The sequence below is a fragment of the Gekko japonicus genome, unplaced genomic scaffold (assembly GCF_001447785.1).
Source record: "Gekko japonicus isolate JY-2015 unplaced genomic scaffold, Gekko_japonicus_V1.1 scaffold648, whole genome shotgun sequence".
Classification (NCBI taxonomy): domain Eukaryota; kingdom Metazoa; phylum Chordata; class Lepidosauria; order Squamata; family Gekkonidae; genus Gekko; species Gekko japonicus.
Genome location: NW_015169193.1, coordinates 589,614 through 609,403, shown reverse-complemented (window position 1 = coordinate 609,403; position 19,790 = coordinate 589,614). Strand labels below are relative to the sequence as shown.

The window sequence follows — 19,790 nt, the reverse complement described above, 5'->3', positions numbered from 1 at the left end:
CCTAAATTCAAGCCAACATCATGCACCATACAACAGAGAGGACCACTTACATAACTGTTTTTTTCAATTTGGGCAATGGTAAGGTCAGCTTTAAGATCTTCACCAAACACAAGGCACTATCTAAGCTCTAAGACTTAACTGGGTTCAAAGTAATACCTGAAGAAAACTATGTTATGTAATCTACAAACATGACATTTACCAGTAATGTAGGAGTCACAAAAGTAAGGCAGGGATTCTCCATACCACCATATGGAAATGATGGCGGCAAAACTAGCAAGTCGTAGTGACCCCACACATAAGGTCCCGCAAGGTCTTCCGCTATTTTCAACATGGTTTCAGTCTGAAATGAAAAAGAATCTGGGTTCTAATGTTCAAGCTTGATATTACTATTTAAGGTATTAAAATCAAACAAACAAAAACTGCCAGGCATATAAAATGATCATGCCTTGCTTCAGATAGGATCTCAGAACACTCATTGTTCTTTTTTCTTATTCAGATCTTACAACCACCAGAAGGAGGGGATGACAGCTGTAAATTCAGTATTCTACAAAACAGAGGGACTCGGTGGTAGAGTATGTGGTTTGCATGCAAAAGATCCCAGGTTCAATCCCCAGGATCTCCAGTTAAAGGGATCAAGTGATAAATATAAATAAATAATCTTTCAATTTATTGATCACTCAATCCTTGCAGAGCTCCTGGCTCTGAGCGATTTACAGTTGCTCATTTCACAAGGGACTAACAATGCTTTATAGGGGTAAGGGAGGACAACACATATAATCTTTACATAGCACACGTTTTGCAGCCGACGGGGATTTGTTCAGTTGCAACTCAGACGTGATCCGGACAGCATTTCACATGAGACCAGGGAGAGCCACTGCCAGTCAGAGTGGATGCTACTGACTGTGACAGGCCAATGGTCTGACTCATCATAAGGCTGATTTGTGTGTTCATCCATAAAATCAACAAGTTTTCACCAACCTCGGCAAATTCATATGCTGATTTTTCCACTAGCTCCTTTTCAGCCCATACCAAGGTTCTTGGGCCAATCTCTCTGAAGAATAAAGTTTAGTTAGGAAAACCAAGAATGCCATCTTTGATTTGGTGACTTTTCATCTCACAGACTGTAATATTAAATAAAGTTACAAATTTAAAACATTGCTATGCCACCTATCCACCCAATTCAGGGTCCACAAGGTGGTGACCATTAAAACTATATACACAATATTTGTAAAAACACCAATCTCTGAATATTTTAATAGCTGGCATACAGGGTGGATGCAAAGCATTACTAGATGAGTCAGGTCAGGTGGTGGGTACCATATAGTGATAGGGAACAAACCACACAATGACCTCAGACTTCTCCTCTTGCAAAGCAAGTTCTACCTACAAGCCTCAAATCGTGATTAGTCATTATGTGTGTAATAACAATATGGCCATTAGAATCCAGAATACTAATCAAACCTGTTAACAGCATCAATTTAAATGCTTTCTGCAGCTCAGCAACTGGGCCATTACTGCAAAAGCACCTTGTCCAAAATAAATTCAACGATATGTACAAACTGTGTACAACTTCCCTTTCTCCCAGTAGCTTGGCAGCAATGTTTGGATAACAGTGAGGAAAAGAGAAGTGAAAGAGCCTATTATCAATTTCTAGACACTTGTTGACCAAATAGCCGGCATTCTATATTTTGGGTAGTCAGAAGTTCAGTATAACAGGAGAAAATCCATCTGTCTATCATACATCACTATTAGGATTAGTCTAACAGCCAGCACTGCACAGCAGATGAAATGTTTGGTATGGCTGCAAGGCATCCGGGTTCAGATTTCTTCTCAGCCATCTGAAGAAGAGAGCTGTGTTTCTTGAAAGCAATAAAGTCTGTTAATCTTAAAGGTGCTAATGGGCTTTTTACTACTTCTCAGACACAAATCTCATAGGACAACTGTTTCCCAATTCATATAAGGCAGACACATGTTGCAACCCACTCTTGAGCCCTTGGGAGAGGATCTTATGAAGTAAGATCTCCAGGATCTCAAAACTAAATATTTTCTAGATGCTACAAACTGTTAATTTATGAAGATACAGCTAGTCACACTCACCTGCTTTCCAAAGCACCAACAACTAAAGCAATTAAATAACAGGGTATTGGAACCTAATCAAAAGAAGAGAAACAAACTTATTAAAACAGAGCTGTAAGTCGTATTTCGTACCCTAAAATCTATTTGCTGACAAAGTCATCCAAGGACATCAGAAGTCTGTATTTTCTAAATTCTGTGACAGACCTCAGTGTACTAAATCTGTGGACAATCATACCGGCTGACTGAAACGATATATCTTCCTAGTGCTGTCTTCTGGATCAGGCTTGTCTCCGTCTCTTTTTGCACTCATAAGAGCCACCAGCTCATTTGGAACGGATATCTAAACCAAGAACAAAAATATATGACTACTGTTGGAGTAAATGCTGAACTATTCAGCACCTCACATGAGATTATACTTTAGAATGCCAATCCCATAGCAACTCAGCTCACACAGCTCACCGAAATTTTTCCTCCTACCATTTTGTATTACTAGTAACTATAACCTAAGGTCCAGTAATTAGGTAAGGTACTCTGATACTTGTAGATCAGTGGTATTACTGGCTGCAAGGTCCCTCATCTCTCCCCTGATTCTCAACTTCTATTCTGGCAGAATATAGGTCAATACTAAAAGTAATTCATGAATAGAACAGCCAATAGATAGCTTTTTGTCCATGTTGTCATCTTGCAAGTGCTTTTCCTTTTAAATATTTTGTCCCTGTTTTTTCTAATAAGCTCAAGAACTCTGGAAACCAGCTATGCAAATCAGCTTAAGCAGAGAAACCATACTGTACATTAGTGGCTTAAAATGAGTAAAACCAGAGCTTTCTCTGTGGAATGCCCACCTTAAGGACATAAGGGTGGTTCCTATTTAAGGTAGCTTCCAAACAGATGTAAGGCCTTGAGCAGAAAGTTTACCATGTGGAATCCTGTTGTGGGGGTGTGGTTTATTGAAACAGGCACTATCTATTATAATTTGTTCTTCATGTTTTTAAATTGTTGCATTCTGGTCAAGTTTTTGTAAGGTGCCTTGAGCCACAGTCACTGCTGGTAGGAAAAGCAGGATATAAATGTTTCAATAAATAATCTTTTTAGTGTCATTATACATTATAATATGTGGGTCAGGATTAATGTTTCCCATATTAAACACCAAAGACAGCATAATTGAAACATCTTGCATGAGCAAATGCTTAGGACAAAATAGCAGAACATTTTTATCATTAACACAAAAATGCTCTTATTTCCTGAATACCACACATTTCCTAGTGAAACATGGGATTTTTGACACAACTCCTCATGATATACTATGTATTACTAGTGTGTGTGTGTGTGTGTGTGTGTGTGTGTGTGATAGCAGTTATTTGTTTAACTGTGTGAGGTCTAGCGCTATTGTTCTCTGCTGATATGTGAATATGACCAGTTTAGAACCATAATTTATATTCCCTGGTTCCTTCTTCTAATAACACAGCCTCATAGTGTACCTCATTGCCTGTCTGAAATCTCTGCATGTATTTCCATGGAGCTAGAGCCCTAGAGATGTGGACTAGAAAGCTCAAACTCAAGAACTGCCACCAAGCAAGTACAGGTTTCTGATGGTAGATATTTCAAAGAGAACACAAACTTGGTAAAATTGCTGACTTATAGAAATATGGGCTTTTCCATGCTACACCACATCAGAACTTCCACATTCTGCAGAACTAAGTAATGAAATTGTATACTTTGGAACTAAAGGTAAGCCAATTGAATCCAACTCTAGGGTTGCGGTGCTCATCTCCGTTTCAAAGCCAAAGAGCCAGCGCTGTCCAAAGACGTTTCCGTGGTCATGTGGCCGGCATGACTAAACACCAAGGCACACGGAACGCTGTTACCTTCCCACCGAAGTGGTACCTATTTATCTACTTGCAATTTCTTGCTTTCGAACTGCTAGGTTGGCAGGAGCTGGAACTAGAGACGGGAGCTCACTCCGTCATGCAGCACACTCGGGTCTCGAACTGCTGAACTACCGACCTTCCACAGCCTGCAGTTCAGCGTCTTAACCACTTGAGCCACCGCAGCTCGTACTTTGGAACTAAAGAGTTGCAAAATATACAATTTCATTACTTAGTTCTGCAAAATGTGGAAGTTCTGATGTGGTGTAGCATGGAAAAGCCCACATCCCCCCTTTTAATAGTACTTACCACACTACATTTAAGTGTCAGGGTGGGGCTGGTCTCTGTTTCTCATACTGTGCAGTAGTTAGGATGCTAACTTGGGGAGGACAAACACCCTGCCTTGTAGAAGACGTTGTGGTTGATAATCTCCTGGCCTCTTCCAGTATCCTTGTAGGATCCTTACTGATATCTTTTTAATATGTGCTAAGGCCCAAACAAGTGAGTGGAGGCCACTAGAAATGCTACCAGGTTGAAACGGTTACATACTTTGTGCAACACAAGCTGAATTGTTTTCAATGGAACATATGCTTTTTACCCACCTTACACATTGAACAGTCTCATGGGCTCCAAGGACTTTAGGTTATGGGACCTTAGGGTGTATATTTTAGGCAGAGAGAATTCAGTTTTTGTGTACTGGAAAACCAAGCATTCAAGTGCCATCTACATAGTAACTCTCTTGTCAGGACAGCCGTGATAAAACTGGCCAGATTTATTACACGTGACTGCGCTCTTCTATCATAATGTCCTATTTAATCAACCTACTTTAGTCAGATATGGGGAATAAACCTGAGCCATTTTCAAAGTTCAGAACATTCTTCTTCCAGTTTCACAAGTGTGTTCAGGTCAGGGTAAAGATCTCCTGGCACACATTAGATCATTTTGCTTGGCTCACAGGGCCAGGTTTCCACCCAAGGGGCCGAGGCAAACTCCCAAGGCTCTAGCAATGCTGCTGGCGCTCAACTTGCTCTCTGTGTGTCTGACCAAGTGCAGCCCTTGTCTCTTTCCCCCCATTCCTTTTCATTTATCAGCATGCTAACATCTCCTCAGGCAGAGGCAGTTTTTTTAAAGCACATTAGTTAAAAAGATTGCTCACCTCTGCCTTAGGCATTAAAGCATAGGAAACCATCTTAAAAACATTACATTGCCCAAGTACAGCTACCAAACCTTTAGGTCAAACTATTGTGGTTCCTAAAAACAAACTATTGTGGTTTCCAAAAACATCAGAAATAAGACTGGCTCAAGTGTACCACCATGCTTCCTGAACCACAGTGTAATTCAGCAGGATCCTGTAGATCCAGGAGGAGCAACGTCTAACTCCCCCCCGACAGAAACTGTGTTTTGTTTTTTAGAGAAAGGCATCCGTCAGATACAGCAGAATAAGCCAACTGGAACTGGAATCATTTAATAGATTACATTTGCACCCAAGTTCCAAGATGGTAAAAAGTGAATAGTATAATTTGGTACTTTCTGGGCAAAATCAGGGGAAGACCTTGGCCTCTATGTCCTTTTTGGTGGTCAGTGTATGAAATAGGATGCTGGATTAGATAGACCATTGTGAGTTCTGCTAAATATGTTCCAACTGTGATCAAGTACACATATGCATGCTTGAACGTACACCAGCAATATTTGCAATGTTTCACTAAGAACCTGCACACTGAGTTCTGTACATGAAAGATCCAACTGTACCGGACTTTTGATTTTATCTACCTCTGCATAGTATGTTAATTTCACTGAAGGAGTATCTTGGCAGGGAAGAACAGCTCTACAGTGATGAGCCTGAGGGGAGGAAAATGCACAAAATCAGAGGTTGCTAATTTTACAGAAGAATTTTGCAATAAACCACAAGAAGCAGTTCCTAGTACTGAAATAGATTAACCATCACCAGATGTATAAAACTGCAGCTGTAGCAATTCAGAGATGCTCACAGGCCAGATCTATGTACTTGTCCAACTTTATTAGGTTCTCTATTCTTCAGTAAGCCCTGCTGCCCAACATGTGAGTTTAGAAGCCAATTTGAAATTCAGCAGGAGGAGAGGCTGTTCCACTAACATGCAAAACTAACAGGTCCGCTTTAAGGTAGCCTACAATCACATTTTGTACACTCATTTTCTCCTTCATATGAAGTTTTTATTCCTCACTTTACTCTAAAGAGTCTCAAAGTGGCTTACAATTACCTTCCCTTCCTTTCCCCTGAACAATCACAGTGTGAGGCAGGTAAGGCTAAGAGAGTTCTGGGAGAACTGTGACTGGCCCAAGGTCACCCAGCAGGCTTCATGTGGAAAAGTGGAGAATCAAACCTGGTTCTCCAGATTAGAGCAGCAAAGCACAAACCAGAGTCTTATAAAAATAATCTTAGAAAACGTACTTTCCAGGGATCATTTAGACTGAGGATGAAGGGATAGATATGAAAACCAGCAGCAGGGGAAGAATGACTCCAATTTATTTAGGAGAGTCATGGGGAATCTCTCCAGAAATCTGCCTGAGGCAATGGTACACAGAGGTAGATCCTACCCCTCCACTGAGCAAAGTCTGAAGCCTTCTTCTAGCCTAAGGAGCTTTCCTTCAACAGAAGACCCGCTAAGTTGGAGGAAGGCTCCAAACTTTGCTCAGTGTAATGACAGGTTCTACTCCATTATTATATACCCTGAAAGTCCTGTTGGTCTCTAAAGTGCTACTGGACTGGAATCTAGCTCTTCTCCTGCACACCAGCATGACTATATCTCCATTACTACTGGAAGTCTCCTGAATGCAGTCTCTATTTGACTGACTGTTTTAAACATCTAAATTAACCTTAACACTAAATAAAATACAAAGAGTGATTCTTCAAAAATGCAAAAAGCACAACAAGGTAAGTAATAGGGGTATGCAAAAAAATGGTATTTGGGGAGGTTTGGGTACATTGAAGCCAAAAAATATTGGTATTCTTCGATATACCCAAATCCCAATACTGATATGGTATTTGGATTCAGGATTTTTTGAAATTCCTGCATTTTTTTGTCTCCATTATACCCTATCAGGACCATTATAGTCAATGGTCCCCACAGGTTATAATGGGAAATCAATGCCAGGGCTCTGTTTTTTGAGGTAGAGGCACCAAATTTGCAGCATAGCTGCTATTGCCTCTACTTCAAAAATCCCCTCCAAGTTTCAAAAAGATTGGACCAGGGGGTCCAATTCTATGGGCCCACAAAGAAGGTGTCCCCATCCCCCACTGGTTTCAGTGGAGGGGGGAAGCATTTAAAGGGATCACAGTCTCTTTAAATGTCTTCTCCAAGCTGTGAGTGAACTCCGAAGGCATTTAAAGGGCTTGGATTCCCTTTAAACACACTTTAACTTTGACTATCTGGCGGTTCTGAAAAATCCCGAATATTTCAGACAGCTGAAAAAATACCCAAGATCTACATCAGGCTAAAAGATTAGCAAAAAAATACCAATAACATATTTTCTGGCTATTTTTTTTGGCTCAGATATAGCCAAATGCACACTCCTAGTATGTAACATTAACTCTCGTTTATGAAATGTTTAGTCTTCTAGCCAAAGATGAATCTGGCCCATAAGATTAGCATGACAGTTGTCAAGCATCTCTCCAACCCCATATGCAAGCCACATACAGATCTGGCACTCATTTGCACTTAAGATGTAGTTTAATTGAGCAGTTTCCCTTGCCTTAGGTGAACGGAAATTTTCTCCTTTACGGCTCTTCTGCCCCCATAAGGCCATAAAAAAGGCAATGGCAGACCAAATCAAGACAAGGTGACCATACACTGCCCATAGCTGCTTCCCTACCCGTGGATTTAATAGTGATACACTGTCTGTAGTACAAAATTATTAGTGATGATTCACAATCTTGCTATATTTTCAGACCTATTAGCACATAATTTAGGTGCCACGTTACTTTTGACCTTTGGTAATAGAATTACTGCCTTTTATCTATCGCACTTAGCATTCCAAGACAACAAAAAAGCATAGATGTATAATGTTGTCATCTTGGATATAAAAGCCAAATAACCTTCTCTTCTTGAGTACCAGGTTTACAACTCTCAAAATACGAACAATGTATGTCATTTCAAGAAATGACATGCCAAATGCAAGACTGAATTCCTCAATTACCATTAACTGAGGCCTTTTATGTCACAGCACCCAGCTAACCCAACTGTGCAATATTTCCATGCAACACATTCTAAGAGAAAAGGAGATTTACAATCTGAGCACTTTTAGAAGTTCTTCATGTCACACTGTACAATTCTGTCACACATGTTTAAGACAGAGCCTGTTGCCAAGTCTTGGCTCAAGAGATTGCAGGAGACATTGTTTAGCCTAATGGAAGCAGAGGAGCATAATGAGAAGTTAACAACTTGAAGAAAAAGCAGCTCATGATAGAAAAGGACAACACAACCTGCTCACCTGACACTGACTGAAGAGAAATGGATGTCTTCTTCCAGATGTTTGCTCTGGAGCAAGCCACTGGAGTGCTGTGGACTTTGGAGAAGTTTCAAATGAGATATCTATGACCACATCTTGCCCCCTGCAAACAATGAAATACTCAGTTTTAATTAATGGGCTTATATTGGTATGCGTTTGAGAAATATTTTGGATTCAGTGAGTTAAAACTATTGCTTTTAAAAAAAATTATGACAATTTTGTTTACCAGTCATATAAATCAATAGAACACAAACAAAACTTTATCCACAATACCATAAACAGACAAGCTCATATAGCTTTCATATTTCATCCAATGTTGTGCCAAAATTATTCAAACAGCTACCAGTAATTTCATAACCAAATTCTGAATCCCTAGTTTCAGCTGTCTGGGAAGCAGTCCCAGCAGGGCAATCTTAGAACTGCATGGTAATTTTTCATTTGTAATTTCTTATGGTATTATAGATATACCTTTCCAATATTCTTTTGCTAGTGGACACTGCCAACGTATGTGGGAAGGGAAATGAGCAAACTTTACTTGTGTACCTCCAACGCCCCTTAGAAGGGACCTCTTCCATTTTAGTTACTCTATCCAGTGTTAGGCACTTAGTTTATAGGTTGCCCTTGGATGTGCTGCAGCCACCACAGCCCACAGTAGGAAACAACACCAGCTGCCTGAAAGCTTCTGTAGTAATCAAACCTGCCTGCTGGCATCAGAAAGTGAGGTCCACTATATTTTGTGACAACAAAAATAGTAATAATGAAGGCTTCTTTGGGCTGTCATTCAACAGTAATAAGCCTGACAGAATGATCTTGTACCTCAGTCTGTGCATGTAAGGTGCACTGACATCACAGCCAACTTAGTGACCCCAGCAAGTGAGAAGCAGAAGTGGTTTGCCATTGTCTTCCTCTGCAGAGTCTTTCTTGGTGGTCTCCTTTCCAAGTACTAACCCTGCTTAGCTTCAGAGATCTGACAAGATTGAGCCATATCATACTGCCTTCCCTCCCACCTCAGTCTACAAATGCCTAAATGCCACTTAAAAAGTCCCCCCATCTCTTCCTGCAATCATTGTCCACCATAAGAGAACAACCCTTTTATAATCTAAGCCATGCTTTTTAGAAAAGAAATATTGTGTCTTGCAAAGTGTAATAATTCTACAGGCGCCAAGCATAAGAAAGTGAAAATGTTATTGGAACTGGACTGCTTTTATTGATAGTCTCATATTAGCATATTTTATTGACTTGCCTGATCTTGTTTATTTTTGGATTGTTTTATGTTTTTATAGCCACAATTTTTAGTTTCATTGTTTAGTCACAAACTGCCTTGAGCAAGTCTGGAGAGATGGCATATACATTTTATAAACAAAGTGGGACCTCGCTCAGCTTCTGTCTGAAGAAAACAGCAACTAATAAGAGCTAGAACGGAACATTAAATGAATCAAGGCAACTCCTTTGCCATTAGGGCACTGTTGCAGAATTTATACATAATCCATACACTTTCCCAAGGGAGCATCAACAATTTCAGTTGCCTACAATATAACCATAGGGGTTATTTTTTTAAAAAAAAAAGCGTTTGAAACAAACTTCTTCAAGAAAGGCTTGCAACATTATGTTAGTTTTGAACTGGAGGCAACATCAGTCGGATGGGTTACTATCATTCAGTGACGTTTCTTTTAAGTTGAAAATGTTTCTAATTAAAGCTTGAGCCCTGATCCCTTTCTTTTTATAGTCATGTGACAGAAGTAAAGAGACTAAGCAGATCTAGCAGTCCCTAAAGAAAAGGCTCCACACACACAGCAAATTGAACTGTTACAGCTTCTGAAGTTAGGTTGGGATTACCTTTTTAAGAGGGCTTTTTGTACGGGCTGGTAGAAAAATTGATCTCCTATAAAACCTATTTTTAATTCTGATAGGTTATTTGTTTTATGAATTACTAGAAATAAGGCCCGTTGTGGAAATAAATACAACGGCCTCTAGAAAGAGGCTCTAGGCAGGTGCCCCGGCCTTGAGCACTCAGTGTCAATTTGCTGTGGCAACCTCAGCAGGGTATAATGACACCAAGTCCACCATTTTGTCCAGAGAAACTGATCTCTGCTACCTGAAGAACAGTTGTAATTCTGAGTGATTTCCAGCTCCCAGCTGGAGATTGGCAACAATGGCTACCCACAAGGGAATGGCTGGTTTGAAGGGTGGAGTCTATGGCATTGTACTTCTCTGAGGTCCCACCCCTCCTCAAACCCCACCCTCTCCAAGCTCCACCCCTCAAATATCCAGGAATTTCCCAACCTGGAGTTGGCAACCCTATCTCCTTCCCAGCCAACCATCAGCCTACCTTGATCTGCCCCTCTGACTTCAGCTTTCCATCTCCTTCCCCCTCCTTCCTGGAGAGCACCTGTAATTCTGAGTGACCTCCAGCCCCCACCTGGAGATTGGCAACAACCACTCACCAAGAGGGAGTGGCTGGTTTGGAGGGTGGAGTCTATGGCATTGTACCTGTCTGAGGTCCCACCCCTCCTGAAACCTCACCCTCTCTAGGCTCCATCCCTCAAATCTCCAGGAATTTCCCACCTGGAGTTGGCAGCCCTATCTCCTTCCCAGGCAATCATCATCCTACCTTTATTTTCCCCTCACTCTTCAGCTTTGCACCCACCCACCCCCACCTGCAGCCTCTACCGTGCTCTGAAGCCCTGACTGCTATGTCACATTGGCTATCATACAGGGGCCATCTCAGCAGGATATGACACAGAGTCCACCATTTTCTCCAGGGGAACTGATCTCTGCCATGTGGAAAGCAGTTGTAATTCTGAATGATCTTCAGCCCTCACCTGGAGATTGGCAACAATGGTTTCTCCCAACAGGCACTAAGGGGAACACATTTTTAACTCCGAACAGCAAACTGTTTAGAATGTTAGAGGCAAAGGCCAATGAGGCTGCATATGCAAACGACCCATGTGTTCTAAGGCAAAGGCCAATGAGGCCACATATGCAAATGACCTCTGTGTTCTGACTGGCTGGGGGGGGGAGGAACAGTAAACTGTTTAGAATGTTGGAGGCAGGACTCAGGCAACGCAGCCAGTAGATAGGGAGACCCCCTGAATGACCGATCAGAGAGCAAACTGATTTGGGAGCGTGTTGGAATGTTCAGGGGAGTCCATGACCAAAACAGAATTATATATAAGGAGAGATAATCTTCATAAACCACCTAGGTCCATCAAAAGGCAGGATAGAAATAATAATTAATGCACCACAAAATAAAAGAACAGATCATGCAGCATCACCCAACCAAAAATGGCACCAACAGTCACATGTCAGACCAAAGGTTCGTTAAGGCTCAACAACAAAGTGCTTGCCTTTTCCCACTACATTATTTTTCAGATACTTGATAACACCTAGAACTATACAAAATCTTTTGCCCCAGTTTTATGCTGATATTTTCAACACTGCCATAATATCATATGCTAAGACATTACAGCAGCACAACTGTTAGGCTACTTTATGCTAAGAACATATATGCAAGCTCAGTAACTCAGAGCATCAGGACATTAACAACTGTTTTGAAAAATAAAGGAGAGGTAGACATATTAGCAAACATACTTCCCCAGCTCAAAAGGTAGCGTGATTTCCATCGGTGTTCCTTTGAAGCTATGACGTTCCCCAAGAGCGAATGTTGCCTCCTGTCCATTGACAAGTGTTTTGTGTATTGTTAGATCCTTTGTGTCCAAAATCTGAAAATGAGTTATAAATTAGCCATTTATACAAATGGCCCAAACATCTATTAACAGTGAATCAAACAGAATCAAACAGAACCTTACAGTGAATCAAACAGAACCTTACAAGTGTACAATTGTTCTCAAGGGCTTAATGACAAAACACAATAATGCAAAAATATTGAGCATCTGGTACAAAGATAAAACTTAATTACTGGAATTGGACTATTCAGAAGATTAAACCTTTATTCCTCCACAAAGATATCATTGCGCAAAGCCAGATGCTTTTCAGCTTGTAGCTACAAATAAGAGATCTTCTTTGCAATATTATTGCACAAAATAGTTGATGGAACAAAGGATTTCACATTATAAAATGTTCTTGTAGCCAAAATGTTTTGGAAGAATCAACTCGAAATCAGAGGGTTTTTTTTAACACTAAGGCAGCAATGAGTAAAACTTTCTGTAACTTAATCCCTGAGAGTCACAGAATATTAGACAGGGTGAGCAACCCTTATGGAAGGCATCCCAGAAACTGACAAGAAAACATGAAACTGGCTCACAAGCCAGATTTCTGTGCAGAACGAACCTTGGACTTCATCTTTGTCAATAGTTCAGAACTAGGTTTAGGCAGAATTAGAATGGTAGAAACAGTTTCTACATCAGAGACTTTCTTACTGTCAACCCCATAAACTTCACACAGACCACAGTCTTACAAATTATACCTCCTGCATTTCATTGTCTTTTAACCCCTCTCTCTGTGTGTGTACATGTGTCTCTGCCAACTGTGAACACACTTCGTGCACGTGATGATGTGAGCTCTTAGCCAAAAGAGCTGATGCTGTAATAAATACTCTGTAGTCTCTTTTTTATTCCCCACCACCACCACCACCACTAAAACTCAAAACTCTTGGACTTTTGCTTCCACAAAGTAAAGATACGGTATCAGTGAGTATCAAAGGCCAACGCTGAGGAACCTGAAAGGTAAGAAAGTGCATGTATAACTTTCGTAGAGCCGGCAACATGACGAGCGCCTTCAGCAAAACACCGCTTCGCCTAATTTGAGAAAGAAAACCGGAGAAGCCATTCTCGAAGACCAGCGCTTTAGCACACAAGCCAACCCAGAGCGGCACCCGGGGAAGAACCACGAGCATGCGTGGCCGAGGAGAGAAAGCGAAGTGACACACAGCGCGAACTGAGGACCGCAGCCTGTGCGGGGCGCATCTTTTGCCTGCTCACTGGGAGCCGCCCCTCCCTCCCCGGCTCCCCTCAGGCCGACCACACACACACACACACACCCGGGGCCCTACTGGGGGGGTGGACGGAGGACGCGACCTTTGCCCTGATCAGTCCCCACGAGGAGGGCCCGGGGCGCCCACCATCACGCCCTGCAAGGAAGGGCGGCAGCGTTACCAAGCAACGCAGGTTGTCGCGCTCCGCCCGCACGGTCAGGGCCGCGGTCCCCCGCAGAGAGCGGCTCTCGAAGTCTACGCGGCAGCGCAGGTAAAGATGGTGGGTGCGGCAAGAGTCGGGGGACGCGAACGAGCTGGGATCTGCCTCGGCCATGATTCCGCTCCCGACTTGTACTCCTGAGCCAAGTCAGCGCGTAGGAATTAATAGTCGCCGGGCAGCCACTTGCGCTCGAGGAAAGGCGGCGGGAGGGGACGGTCAAGAAACACAAGAGCCGCCAGACTCGCTCCGGCTCCCGCTCTCCGGTGTGTTCACTCCCCCCCCCCCCCAAACCTTTTAACCCCCCGAACCCCCCCCAAGGGGGGGGGGGGGGGGAGCTGCTCAAGGAGCGCCTCTGGGAAAGGTAGTTCTTTAAAAAGGAAACAGCCTTCTGCATTGTGAAAACTGGACTACGACTCCCATGATGCAACAGGAGAAAGTCTCCTTTAGGGATTGGTCGAATAACGTATGAACTGATAAACCGTGACCAATAGTTGAAGGAAAGATTAAAAACCGTAAAAGAAGTATTTGACATAAGTAAGTCCTCGTTAGTATAGTGGTGAGTATCCCCGCCTGTCACGCGGGAGACCGGGGTTCGATTCCCCGACGGGGAGAAGCTACTGTTTTTCTTCAAAGGTCCCCCGATTCAAAAAATAAAAAACTATTTGCCTTTGCCTTTGAGTACTTGCCACCCATTTACAGAATCACCATTTCAGGTTTACACTTTGACTCTTCACAGCTGTACCCACCTTCACCAGGCTGATAGGCAAATGGATGAACGTGCACGTCTCTGGGAGGTTCATATCAAGGAGTTTGACCTTTTTCATTTGAAGTCATATGCTGATCCAAACATTAATGCTGGTTCTAAGCAGAGAACTCTGAGTGCAAAAAAAGGGTGAGCGCCTTTCGGTTTTTGGGGACAATTACCCTGATTCTGGTTTTCATGAACCTCACACAAATGAATGATTGCCTGCTTTTATGGGGTTGCTTAAAGATAGTTTAGGGGACCTAAATTTAGAGCCTCCCTTCCCCTCTTCAGCAAATTATTGGTGTACAGATCCTTATGCACAGTATAATATGTGTAGTGTAACCATTGCTGCACAAATAGATTTTTTAAATCTTAGCCATACTGTTTTATTTGAGTTATGTCAGCGATGTGTTCTTTTCACTGGGAATACTTTTGATCCTATTGGAATCAACCGAATACTTTTGATCCTATTGAAATCTCCCTGAGGCCTGCAGGCAATAGGGCTGCCAGCTCTGACCTGGTGAATACCTGGAGATTGGGGGTGGAGCCTGGGGAGGGCCAGGTTTGGGAAGGGGAAACAAGGCATAAAAGTCCACCCTCCAAAGCAGTCATTTTCTCCAAGGGAATTGATCTTGGTCAACTGGAGATCAATTGTAATAGTGGGATATCTCCAGGTGCCACCTGGAGGTTGGCAAACCAAAACAGAAGCCTATTCCACATGACCACTCTTAAGTCGTTCAAAGGTATGTTTGTTTAAGGTAGTGACTGCCATAAAGTAAGACATAGTTCTTGATTTGCCATCACAAAAGTTTGCAAAAGCAAAGTAAACTTCTTATGGAAAGCATTCTACTCCATAGCAGTTGCTTACTTTTTGCTTTCTCAAGAGTTCATTGTTCAGCCACTGTGTTGAAATCTCTGTGATTAGTCTGCTCATCTTAAAACCGGTCTTTTTAGTTCTTTGGCTTTGAAGTGCAATTATTCAAGATTATCCTAATTTATCCCTGCTTCACATATTACATGAGAGAATATCATATCACAGACTCTGCATTTCTCTTTAATTTTAAATTTTACATCACTCTCTTCAAATTGTCAAGAGTACTGTAGCTTCAGGACTTGAGTTAGAGCCAAAGAATGCCTGTGATTTTGGTTTCCCGGTCTCTTTCAGAATGAAGGCCAGCAATGATAATTCCTCTTGGGGAGAATGGTTGTACAAAGTACTGCAAGCAGAGCTCTACTTATGGAATGGCACTTCCCCTGCGTTTATATCCAACTTCCAACTCCCACCCTTTGGCCTTAGCGGAATCCCCCCCCCAAAGAAAAACAATGGGCATGAGGTGAGGTTGCAGTGGAAGTGGGAATCTGTAAATATTGCCCTCTTCTCAGTTGGAGTGAGGGACTAAAATTTGTAGGCTCAAAAGAAATTATTGTTCCCACAAGCTTGTGCGAGTATTTTTCCCCCTAAATTGTGTCCACATTTAATTAACTGTTCAATCTCCCCTTCCCTCCTTCCTCACTCCTGCCCCTTGAAAATTTCAGCTAAATTATTTACTTGTCAGTAAATGCATCTACTATTCTAGCAAAATCCACTTTTCTTGTTTGTTTTCACTCAATGTCTCTAAATCTCAGCTCTGCTTTTGAGGTAATATTTATTTATTCACTTATGCACTTCAGCCCCCTGGTGGTGAGTAAGGGCCACTGCAGGGGGGTGATGCAGAAAGGTTACCTGGTGGTGGTGGCTGTGACTCGTGAAAGCTGGCATTGAAGTAAATATTGTTAGGAGTCACTGGACTTTTGTTTTATTTTGCAGTCCTAAGGACCTTTTGCCCTGACTGGATGAGCCCAGGCTAGCCTGATCTTGTCAGATCTCAGAAAATAAGCAGAGTTGGCCCAGGTTAGTATGTGGCTGGGAAACCACCAAAGGAGTCCAGGGCTGCTGTGCAGACGGAGGCAAAATGGCAAACTACCTCTGAACATCTCCTGCCTTGAAAACCCTATGAAGTTGCCATAAGTGCGCTGTGATTTGATGGCAGGAAAGAATACATTCCTGGTATTCAGCTCTACTGAGTAACATGGAACTTACTTCTGAGTAGACCTGCTTATGATTGCTCTCCAATAAATGAAGTTTAACAGTTACAGACAGCAAAAGCCTTAAGAACATAAGAGACGCCAATGTTGGATCAGGCCAAAGGCCCATCCAGTCCAACACTCTCTCACACAGTGGCCAAAAATACCAGGTCCCATCAGGAGGTCCAGCAGTGAAGCCAGGACACTAGAAGCTCTCCCACTGTTGCCCCCCCCCCCCAAGCACTGAGAATACAGTGTATCCGTTCTAACCCGACCGCTCTGCAGTTTCATGGAGTGCCCACGAGTTCTTGTATTGTGAGAAAGGGAGAAAAGTACCTCTTTCTTTACCTGCTCTTTCCCATGCATAATCTTATAAACCTCGATCATGTCACCCCTCAGTCGTCTTTTCTCCAAGCTAAAGAGCCCTAAGCGCTTTAACCTTTCCTCATAGGGAAAGTGTTCCAACCCTTTTATCATTCGAGTTGCCCTTTTCTGCACTTTTTCCAAAGCTATAATATCCTTTTTAAGGTGTGGTGCCCAGAACTGCACACAGTATTCCAAATGAGGTCTCACCATTGATTTATATAGGGGCATTATGATATTGGCTGATCTGTTTTCAATACCCTTCCTAATAATCCCCAGCATAGCATTGGCCTTCTTTATTGCAGTCACACACTGTCTCGACATTTTCAGTGAGTTATCTACTACAACTCCAAGATCTCTCTCTTGCTCAGTCTCTGCCAGTTCAGACCCCATCAATGTGTATTTATATTTAGGATTTTTGGCTCCAATGTACATCACCTTGCACTTGGCCACACTGAACCCCATTTGCCATGTTGACGCCCACTTGCCCATCCTTGACAGATCCCTTTGGAGTGCCTCACAATCCTCACTGGTTTTCACCACCCTGAAAAACTTCATATCATCCGCAAATTTAGTCACTTCACTGCTTACTCCCAACTCCAAATCATTAATGAACAAGTTAAAAAGCATTGGACCAAGTACTGATCCCTGCGGTACCCCATTGCTTACCACCCTCCACTGAGAAAATTGCCCATTTATACTCACTCTGTTTTCTACTAATTAGCCAGTTTTTGATCCACAAAAGGACTTTTCCTTTTATCCTATGATTTTTGAGCTTACTTAGGAGCCTTTGATGAGGAACCTTATCAAAAGCTTTCTGGAAGTCAAGGTAAACAATATCTATTGGATCCCCCTTGTCCACATGTTTGTTCACCCCCTCAAAGAACACTAACAGGTTAGTGAGACAAGATCTTCCCTTACAGAACTCATGCTGAATATGCCTCAATAGGTTTTGTTCATCTATGTGCCTACTAATTCTTTCCTTTAATAATGGTTTCCACCAATTTACCCAATATTGACGTCAGACTGACTGGCCTGTAATTTCCCAGATCTCCTCTGGAACCCTTTTAAAATATGGGAGTGACATTAGCTACCTTCCAGTCCTCAGCAATGGAGGCGGATTCCTGAGCCTACAGGCCCTGACTCTGAAACATCTGTTCAACCTTATGGGTAGGGCTTTATTTTTTTAAAAAAAAAGAGGTGCCAGAACTCTCAAGAGGGAAATGAAGTTTTCAGTCTGCATACTGAAAACTTATGAACTTTTAAACATTTTTTTAATTTATATTTTTATTGAGATTAACCTTATAAATGTATAACAAATCATTCATGTTTTCGAGAGCAAAATGTAAATACAACAGAAACATATTATAATAAATTGTAACCCAATGAACAATATAACAATTCATCTAACTTGGTATTCTAAGTTTATAAACAGTAAGTAATTTTTAAGTACTTTAAATTACTCTAACCCCCCCATTAGGTACCTATTATAAACTGCCGAAATTGCTTTAAATTAAGTTACTAAAGCACAAATATATAGCCAATCCGACAAAAAAAACCACCCCAAAACAAAAGAAAACTTATATACATATATATATAGAGAGAAATACAAGGGTCATTTCGTAGAAAAAGAGCTAGGGGAACTCATTAGCATAACTCATTAGCATATGCCACACCCCCTGACATCAGGGGCCCAGCGGTGGACCTGCAAGTCCAGCGGGAGTGCAAGGAAGCCCCGCCAAGGCCCTCCCTGGCCCCAGGCAGGCAGGGGTGGGGAGAGGCGGGGGGGGAGCTTCCCCTCCCTCTTCTCCTGCCTCCTCCTGGCTGAATGAGGGCTGGAAGTGGGGCGGCCAGAAGCAGGGGGCGGGGCTTCGTCATGTGCCCCGCCCCCTGCACCTCACCTGGGGGAACTGCGTTCCCCCGCATCCCCCCCCCCCGAAATGACCTCTGGAGAAATATAATAAACCTTGAGCTGGTTTTCAAATCCATTTATAAAATTGGGTCCATTGAGAGGATACAAACTGTCGTTGAGACAGGTAGTCTAATATTGGATACCATTTTCCTATAAATGTTGAATGGTTTGAGTTTTGAGAAGTATAAGCCAACTTATTAGTAACTGCATCCATAAGATAGTGATTCCATAACTTACTATATCAGCTATCAGTCATTGGTGATCTAATATCTTTCCAAAAGGACGCTATGGTTGTTTTGGCAGAATCTAACATAATTTCAATGGTGTCTTTATGTGGTCTATTAATCAATTCTCGTGACCACGTGTTTAAGAATAAAACCTCTGGTTCCAGCAGGACCTGTATCGTTGTGATCTTTTCTATGATTGCTAAAATTTCCTTCCAGAATGTCTGAATCTTTGGACATTTCCACCAACAGTGGGCAAAGTCAGCGATTTGAATGCTTTGCTTCCAACAAAGTGGTGAGTGACCCTTTGCTATATGTGACAACATTTTTGGTGTCATATACCAACGTGTCATTAACTTTAGGTTTTGGAATTGTATATTAAGAGACTTGGATCTAAAACTGGATGAGCACCAAAAATTACTCCACATTACATCACTTAAAGGTTTGACACAATCTGTCTGCCATGCTTTCAGATATGGTGTCATTACCTCTTTTGTTTGATGAATCAGTAGTGAGTAAAATTTAGATATTAAGCCTTTACAATGTGTATCTGAATCTCGAAACAGCCGTTCAGCTTCTGTTAATGGACAATCAAGTACTGCTGTATCTTTCATCACTTTCAAGAAGTGTCTCAGTTTAAAAGAATCTTGTCAAAGAGGTTCCAGAACGCCATCCCGGTTTGTTCCCTCAGAAAAAAAGCCCTGCTTATGGGTTATACCATTGCTAGCTGTCCCCTTCAACAACAACTGGCATCAAAATTCACTCCCACTACTGTGTGATAGGTGGGTGTAGCCTGCACATGCCATTGCTATGTGCTGGGGTCTTCAGATTTTTAATACAAACTGCTGGCTTACAGCAGCTAATATAGTCACCTTGTGAAATACAAGTTAACTTCTCCTGTTA

General features: G+C 42.1%; 1 protein-coding gene and 1 non-coding gene across 2 annotated transcripts in view; one reads left to right on the top strand and one right to left on the bottom strand.

The window, feature by feature from the left end:
- Window positions 1–13,726, bottom strand: part of LTA4H (leukotriene A4 hydrolase) — a 33,357-nt gene extending 19,631 nt beyond the window's left edge. The window contains exons 1-8 of the mRNA XM_015416279.1: window positions 13,541–13,726; window positions 12,018–12,148; window positions 8,409–8,529; window positions 5,712–5,780; window positions 2,312–2,416; window positions 2,098–2,150; window positions 979–1,051; window positions 200–340 (exon numbers count right to left, since the gene is read on the bottom strand). Coding sequence (XP_015271765.1) covers window positions 200–340; window positions 979–1,051; window positions 2,098–2,150; window positions 2,312–2,416; window positions 5,712–5,780; window positions 8,409–8,529; window positions 12,018–12,148; window positions 13,541–13,693 — 846 coding nt within the window. The 5' untranslated portion in view covers window positions 13,694–13,726. The remainder of the gene's footprint in view (window positions 1–199; window positions 341–978; window positions 1,052–2,097; window positions 2,151–2,311; window positions 2,417–5,711; window positions 5,781–8,408; window positions 8,530–12,017; window positions 12,149–13,540) is intronic.
- A 392-nt stretch (window positions 13,727–14,118) lies between these two features.
- Window positions 14,119–14,190, top strand: TRNAD-GUC. Its single transcript has one exon. It is a non-coding gene; the product is annotated as a tRNA-Asp (tRNA).
- The last annotated feature ends 5,600 nt before the right edge of the window (window positions 14,191–19,790 follow it).